The sequence below is a fragment of the Triticum aestivum genome, chromosome 4B (genome assembly GCF_018294505.1).
Source record: "Triticum aestivum cultivar Chinese Spring chromosome 4B, IWGSC CS RefSeq v2.1, whole genome shotgun sequence".
Lineage (NCBI taxonomy): Eukaryota > Viridiplantae > Streptophyta > Magnoliopsida > Poales > Poaceae > Triticum > Triticum aestivum.
The window spans coordinates 611,184,314-611,192,358 of NC_057804.1; the positions used below are offsets into that span (position 1 = coordinate 611,184,314).

The 8,045-nt window shown below is 49.6% G+C and overlaps 2 protein-coding genes across 2 annotated transcripts in view; one reads left to right on the forward strand and one right to left on the reverse strand.

Moving 5' to 3' along the window:
- Nucleotides 1-1,358: 1,358 nt before the first annotated feature.
- Nucleotides 1,359-2,692, reverse strand: LOC123089390 (uncharacterized). The gene is made up of 2 exons (XM_044511082.1): nucleotides 1,985-2,692; nucleotides 1,359-1,881 (listed from the first exon to the last, which is right to left on the reverse strand). The coding sequence occupies exons 1-2, from the start codon at nucleotides 2,441-2,443 to the stop codon at nucleotides 1,792-1,794; spliced, it is 549 nt and encodes a 182-aa protein (XP_044367017.1). The 5' UTR covers nucleotides 2,444-2,692; the 3' UTR covers nucleotides 1,359-1,791.
- Nucleotides 2,693-6,945: 4,253 nt separating this feature from the next.
- The window catches only part of LOC123090282 (molybdate transporter 1), a 2,075-nt gene continuing 975 nt past the window's right edge, over nucleotides 6,946-8,045 (forward strand). Inside the window, exon 1 of the mRNA XM_044511659.1 lies at nucleotides 6,946-7,340. Within this exon, the coding sequence (XP_044367594.1) occupies nucleotides 6,963-7,340 (378 nt within the window). The 5' untranslated portion in view covers nucleotides 6,946-6,962. The remainder of the gene's footprint in view (nucleotides 7,341-8,045) is intronic.

Genomic DNA, 8,045 nt, shown 5'->3' on the forward strand with positions numbered 1-8,045 from the left:
TCTTTGCTTGGCTCGCAATCCAAAACCGAGATTGGACGACGGATATATTGGAGAGGAGAGGGTGGCCGACCTGCGGCCTCTGCCCTCTCTGCAAGCAGACAATGGAAACAGTGGGCCACCTCTTCTACAAGTGCCGCTACTCCGTTAGGCTTTGGGGCATGATCAAGGGTTGGCTCGGGCTAGACTACTTCAACATCTCATCCTGGGCACCGTCCGCCCAAACTAACCTTGCCCAGTGGTTGATGAGATTCAGAGCACCGCACCCAGAGGCTTGCTGTTAGGAAAAGGAGGAGCTCACCAGTGTCCGGTGCACGGAATAAATAATGTCAGTGTTGACTTGAGGTCACGTTTTCTTAGCCTAGGGGGTTTGCTGGGTGCGAGTATATGATACCTACCAGCGTCAAAATTCATGGGACCGACTGATCACTTATCCTGCTTGCTACTATCTGCCTTTTACCTTTCGGAACTGGACATGTTTATTCAGGCCGTGGAACCTTACGTTACGTGCTGCTACGTAAAATATTTTCTTCATTTTTATATACAAGGCCACAAACTTAGATTACAGCTACCAAGGTAAAACTTAATGCAAACTTGCTTTTCTTTTCGTTTATTGGGATAAATAATACGCAGCATGCATGCAAGACAATTGAATGAAAAAAGTAGCTAGTATCATTATGACTGCAAGCATGCAAGTAGTAAACAGGTTGCTAGTACGAGAAAATATCATTAATTATTTTTTCGATTACTGTTGGTGGTCTTGTATAAATGCAAAACATATATTTCATAGTGGCCTTGTATAAGTAAATGGAGGGAGTACTAGAGATAAGAAAGCAGGTTCTTGTACGTACCAAAATAAGAAGAAAGCAGGCTGGAAATTTCACATGCCGAGAGTGCATGGAAAGAGCTGGCGACCTATGTCTCCGTGGGGCACAGTTTGGAGCAGCCAAGCAACCAGTGTGTGCTGCTTGCGAGGCGAGGCCTGCACTGCACGGATGCACATCCCTCTCATCCAGTGTGATCTGAATTTGACAACTTGCTTGTTTCTGTTCTGCTTGCACACCTTCAGAGAGTTCAGAAGTTCGTAAATGAACGTCATTCTAGCATTGCAAAAGGTGTGTTCATCAAAGAGGAAACCAAGCATCATTCACGCGCACAGCAAGAATCTCTTGCACAGAAAACTTGGTAAAAGCCAGCGAGCGCGTCACGTAGTACGATTGTTTTTTTTCTTTTTGAGAGAGAGGAACGTACGATTGTGTAGCTAGAGCGCACGATGAGCAAGTAGGCCCATTCATTGAAGAATCCCCTCCAGCGCTCATCCAGTGCAGGCCCAACACAGAAAGCCCAAGGCCTTATCCACATTCACACTTGGCAATAGCAATTTCTCAAAAAAAAAAAGGGCAGTAGCACTGCCATCACAGATACACCTGTCGCCTGTACTGTAAAGTATCATCTCTTTCTCTCGGTCTCCTCTAGTCGTCACTCCAATTGTAGGGAAATTTTACACAAGCTGCAAGTAAACAGTACTGGTGCAGTGGAAGATGAAAAATCCAATTGGCATACAGCACTGGTATGGAATTTGCAAACTTGAATTTACAATGTACGTAGTGACGATGATGAAATGAGCATAAGCAAACACACTGGCAGAGAAAGAAGCTGAACCCCCGGAGAAACGTAATAGCTGGTTGGATTCGGTTCGCCTCGTTAATTCTCCTCTGCCATTTTTATTCCGCCAAGTTCAGAAACGAATTCAGTTAATTCGCAGAAGCTACCCCGAGCGGGCAGGGTGATCAGCTAGACCATGTCGCTGATGAGCTGCACGTGGCTGCTCCGGTGCCTCTCCACGAACATCCTCGACGCGCCCGCCACCGTCTTCTTCCACGTCTGAGCAAGGACACCCAACAAAATGGCGTGTGAGCCGAGGCGATCGAAATTAAGGTTCAGAAATGGCGTGACAGAGAGACGGCCAGCTTGTTTATTAGCTTACCCGCTCCAGCGCGGCGAGGAAGTGCGCGACGCCGGCCTCGTCGAGCCGCGCGCCCCGCTTCGCGCGCGCGTGGCCGCCGTTGCCCTTCCGCGCCGAGGAGGAGGAGGAGGAGGAGGCGGTGGTGGTGGGCAGCAGCAGCCCGGCCCTCCAGTCGGTTGATCCGCCGATGCTGCGCCGGCGCTTGGGCGCGGCCAGCTCCAGCCCCGCCCCGGACGCCGCACCGGAGTCCCTCGCGGAGAGCCCCGACGCGACGCGCCGGGACGAGCGCTTGCGGCGCAGCGCGAGGCTGCGGCGGGGCGGGGTTGGTCCCTGCTTGGCGGCGTCGTCGTCGTCTTCCGGGTCGGCGAACTTGCGGAGCAGCTCGTCCGAGGAGGCCTTGGCCACGTGCTGCACCGACACCGCCTCGCCACCGCCTCCTCCGGCCCCGCTCTGCGATGGCCGCGCCGGCGTCGTCGCCATTGGATTGGATTGGATTCGCCGGAGGGGGTAATGGCACAGTAGCCGTTGGGGAGCAGGTAGGAGGTCTGCGGAGTCAGGAATTCAGGATTGATTGATGGTGCGGGAGACCGGGAGGGGATGAGGAGGAAGAAGGGGCCGCGGGATTTAAGCGCGGGGAAGGCGAGGAGGAATATAGCCGTTGCGGAGCGCGGGTAGGTGGGATCCCACTTGGCCGCGACGCACGCTGGTGTGGTGCTGGTGCGGTCGTGGTCGGCACCTGTGAGCAGAGTGCATCGCTGGCCGGCCTCGTGGTCGTGGGCGTGAGCGCTTTTCTCTCCGCCGGCTCGAGCTCGATCGATCGTGTGGTCGTTGTGCTGTGTGTGACCACCATTTTCATTTGTCCCGTGACACCGGCGGGCAAAACGGAAGGGAATCTCCATCATCATCGCTCGTTGTCATCCACGGGATGCAGGCCGTTAGGCTAGATCTGCTGACCGGCTGGCCCGCGACGACGACGGCGGCGTAATAAATGACAGCACTGACGCACGCACAGCGCCCGCCCGTGAGCCGTGGAGGACGTACGTGTACTGCACACTTGCTCCGTCGTGCAACGGCAGTACCTTCTGCAGGCGAGTAACTCTGTCCCAAGTACACATCGTCGGGGGTAATAAACACAGCCAACGCAATGATCGAGTGTGTCCTCTCTTCTGTTCTGGTACAAAGACGTCACAAGCACGGGTGTGTTTGGCTCGTGCCCAACTTCACTCCTACCAAAAAAAATATTCTGATTAGGCATGCCAACACAGTGGCCGCTTGCCATGAGAGCAAGTACAATAGTAGGCTATAAGCCTGCTTGCATGGCACTTTTGCCTATGTGGAGAAGAGAAACATGAAAAAGGTAAAAGAAAACATTTAATGTGAGGAGAGAGATTGAGAGAAAGTGAGAAAAGGTTGTAACCTTATACTAACTCTTGATGACATGGCAGCAGCTAGAAATATTATGCCGTAATTATATTTTTTAAAAATATTACCCAATCGGCCTACTGATGACCGATTGGATCCAGTCGGCCTACTGCTAGCCGATTGCCCCCCAGTCGGCCCACTGCCGGCTGATTGGATCCAGTCGGCCCACTGCTGGCCGATTGGCCTCAGTCGGCCCACTGCTGGTCGATTGACACCCAGTCTGCTTCCTCTAGGCCGACTGGTGCATTTACCCATTTATATGTTAAATACGTATTTGAAAAATGTTGAAGAAGTATTTGAAAAAAATGTTGATCATGCATATAAAAATGTTAATCAAGCATTTAAAAAAATATTGAACAAGTATTTTAAAGATGTCGAACAAATATTTGAAAAATGTTGAATAGGTATTTGAAAAATATTAAAGAGGCATTTTAAAAAATGTTGATCATGTATATAAAAATGTTAACCAAGCATTTGAAAAAATGTTGAACAATTATTTGAAAAAATGTTGTTGCACTTGTTCAACATTTTTTTCAAATACCTGTTCAACATTTTTTTCAAATACTTCTTCAACATTTGTTGCAAATGCTTGATTAACATTTTTATATATACATGATCAAAAAAATTTAAAATAATTCTTCAACATTTTTCAAATACCTATTCAACAGTTTTCAAATATTTGTTCAACATTTTCAAATACTTGTGCCACATTTTTTTAAAATTCTTGATTAACATTTTTATATGCATGATCAACATTTTTTTCAAATACTTTTTCAACATTTTTAAAATACCTACTCAACAGATAGATGGGTGCATGCACCTGTCGGCCTAGAGGAAGCAGACTGGATGCCAATCGGCCACCAGTGGGCTGACTGGGGCCAATCGGCCAGCAGTGGGCCGATTGGATCCAATCAGCCGGCAGTGGGCCGACTGGGGGGCAATCGGTCAGCAGTAGGTCGACTGGATCCAATCAGTCAGCAGTAGGCCGATTGGGTAATATTTTTAAAAAATATAATTACGGCGTAATATTTCTGAAATTTAATATAAAAATTGTATTATTTAAAAAAATTAGCTAGAAATAACAGCGTGAAACGCGGTAATCCATGAGATTTCGCTAAAACATGTGATACAATTATTCAAGAATTTCGGCTGGAAATGACAGCAGAGGATGCAATGATCCAGGGCTATCATCAAACAGCAGCCAGGGACAAGTGTATATACAACTGAAAAGGTGCAGAACTATCCTATGATTGATGGACATCTAAGATTTCGCAGCCCCGAAGACCAGACCGACGGTCCAGGTGAAGATTGATCCGATTACCCACAAGAGCAGGAAGAACACAACGATACCAGCCAAAATGGTGAGGACTGGCGGGCCATCCGGAGAAGCGCTGGCGTCACCAGTGCTGCTCTGTTTTGAAACCTCGGTGCTAGGAGAATCTGAATCTGATGCAAACAGAGTCTTCTTTGGGTCTTCTGTCCTCAACCTTGTTGCATTCTGAAACCACCCGGAATTTCTTGCCAAAGGGTAAGGATGCCTGCAGTACAAAACAACTAGAGTGACATACTGATATAGGTTTCCTTGCCATTTCACTTAACATGGAGAGAACCGATGTGCGTATGGGCACAGATAGGTGCCCTTGCCTATTCGCATTCAATTTCCAGGGCCCATTCTCTTAGCCTGCGCGGAGACAAGCAAAGAAGAAATGGAACCAACACAGGCACTGTCGTTCTTCAAAATAACAGCACTTGCTGCCATGAGCCAAAGATATAGCCAGAAATAACAGCGTGAAACGCGTTAATCCATGAAATTTGGCTAGAAATATGTGATACGATTATTCAAGAGTTTCGGCTGGAAATGACAGCAGAGGATGCAATGATCCAGGGCTATCATCAAGCATCAGTCGGGAACAAGTGTATATACAACTGAAAAGGAGCAGAACTATCCTAAGATTGCTGAACATCTAAGATTTCGCAGCCCCAAAGACCAGACCAACGATCCAGGTGAAGATCAATCCGATTATCCACAAGAGCAGGAAGAACACAGCGATACCGGCCAGAATGGTGAGCACTGGCGGCCCATCTGGAGAAGAGTCGGTGTCGCCAGTGCTGCTCTGTTTCGAAACCTCGGTGTTAGGGGAATCTGTCTCTCGAACAATCCAGAATTTCTTGACGAAGGGTAAGGATGCCTGCAGTGCAAACCAGTGAGAGTGATAAACAGATAGGTGCCCTTGCCAATTCACTAAACATGGCAACAACCGATGCCATATGGGCTCTCTCCACAACCATGTCACCGCTCAAATATTTTCAAGTGGCATGCGGTTGCGCACAAAATGGACAACTGAAATTTCTAACATGTAGGTGATTCTTTTGCAGTTAGCAGTTATCCCAATTTTGCAAAGCCACAGATGACAGATTCGATCCACATATGTGCATCAGATAAGCCAAATAACAAAACTTATCTATACTACTATGTGGACTATGGTGTGTCAATTTTGAACTGAACTCAAGTGTCGATCCTATCAGTTGGTCTTCTAAATATAACGATTGAGAGCAACCGGTTTTGAGACAGACAGTAACGTGCTGCTCCCTCCACCGTGGTCTAGAAACATCACATCAACCTTCCTGTAAAAAGGGCCCATGCCTCCTGAGCCGTGCTGCAGCTTGAACTGAGTATGTTGGTCAGCAGAAAGCCGGTTCCAATCAATGGGGATTGCACTTATACAAATTCCTCCTTTGTAGATTCGACAATATTTTGCCTTGAATCATTTCGCAAGGCATTCTATGATCTTTTTTCCTTTTACCAAAAGCGGTATAAAATACTCCACATAACAGCAAGTTAGGTATTCCTAAGACTGATTGACCTCGATACATCATGAAGCACGGTATCAATCACTACGACATGTTAGGTATTTCCAAGACTGGCACAGCTGACTGGTTAGCAGGAAGGCATATGTGGTCAATTTTTTCAGTTCATCTCTACAGTACGAAATTACCAGACCCTACTACAGATACAGATCGCAGAACTTCACCCCTTCCCTTCCTTCCCCTGCACCCGTATCGGCAAAATGGAACGCCCGCACGGCAGCCGCAACTCCAAATACGTCAAGAAAGAAAGCGGCGGAGTAATAACTACTCCCTCCGTCCGGAAATACTTGTCATCGAGTATTTAACCAAAAACTACCACAATTCGCGGAAACGTGACAGAAAACTACCACTTTACGATTTTGTCCCGAAAACTACCACTTTTTTATTAATCCGTGACAAAAAACTACCAAGTGTGAAAACTGCTCGCTTTGCCTGGGTTAAACGCGAATCTGACTGCCCGACCCCACACATAAACGGGCTAAAAATGCAATCGGGTCCCTAGTTTTTTTTCAAAAAAGCAATCGGGTCCTCCGCCTCCTTCTCCTCCTCGTCGCCAGCACAGCCAACGCCACCAACATCGCCTCCGACATCACCAGTGAACCCAGCGCCACCAGCGTCGTCCCCTCCTGCTCCGGTGAACCCTGCACCACCAACCCAGGCGGCGAAGGTGGAGGGGCACTGGGCGGCGGGCCTCCTCTACGGCGTCCCCATGCCCGTCCAGCCCATGAAGACCATCGCCGCCGTCGCCCTCTCCGACGCCTCCTTCGGGGTCCCCGAGATGATGGCCGCCGGCATCCTCACCTCGGCGTTCGTATTCGTCCTCGGGGTCACCCGCCTTATGAAGCTCGTCTACTGGTTCGTGCCGCTCCCCGTCGTCCGCGGCATCCAGCTCGCCCAGGGGCTCAACTTTGCCATGGCCGCCGTCAAGTACATCCGCTACGAGCAGGACCTGGCGAAGAGCAAGTCCCTCGGTCGGCGCCCCTGGGCTGGGCTCGACGGCCTCGCCCTCGCCATCGCCGCCATCTTCTTCGTCGCCCTCGTCAATGGCGCTGGCGACGATCACAGCACCGCCGTCCAAGAAGAAGAAGTGGGACGAGATCGGGAGGAGGATAGCTCTTCTTCCCCATGCCCAGCCTCCTTCCCCAGGCCTTCATCGACGCGCTCCCCGTCTTCCTCTACCGCAACGTCGTTGTGGGTGGGGACGGCCGCAGGGGAAGGACCCGTTCGATGGCGAGCGATGGCGAGCAAGCTGCGGACGGCTGGGGAAGGAGGAGGCCGGCGACGAGGAGAAGGAGGCGGAGGACCCGATTGCTTTTTTGAAAAAAAACTAGGGACCCGATTGCAGGCAAAGCGAGCAGTTTTCACACTTGGTAGTTTTTTGTCACGGATTAATAAAAAAGTGGTAGTTTTCGGGACAAAATTGTAAAGTGGTAGTTTTCTGTCACGTTTCCGCGAATTGTGGTAGTTTTTGGTTAAATACTCCTTGTCATCAAAATGAATAAAAAGGGATGTATCTAGATGTATTTTAATTCTAGATACATCCTTTTTTGTCCATTTTGATGACAAGTATTTTCGGACGGAGGGAGTACTCTACTAATCAAGATGGCATTCCCTGTCTCCGGCCAATGCCCGTTGTTAGAAGGAACGCTAGGGTAAGGAAGGGGGCGAGGAGGGCATCATACGGCCGGCACGCACCTGGACCGACGGAGGGCGATGCGGGCGCCCCGGGGCGGGAGTAGAGAGGCCGAGGGCGAAGGGCGGAGAGACGGCAGGGTCGCGGCGAGCTGGGGGA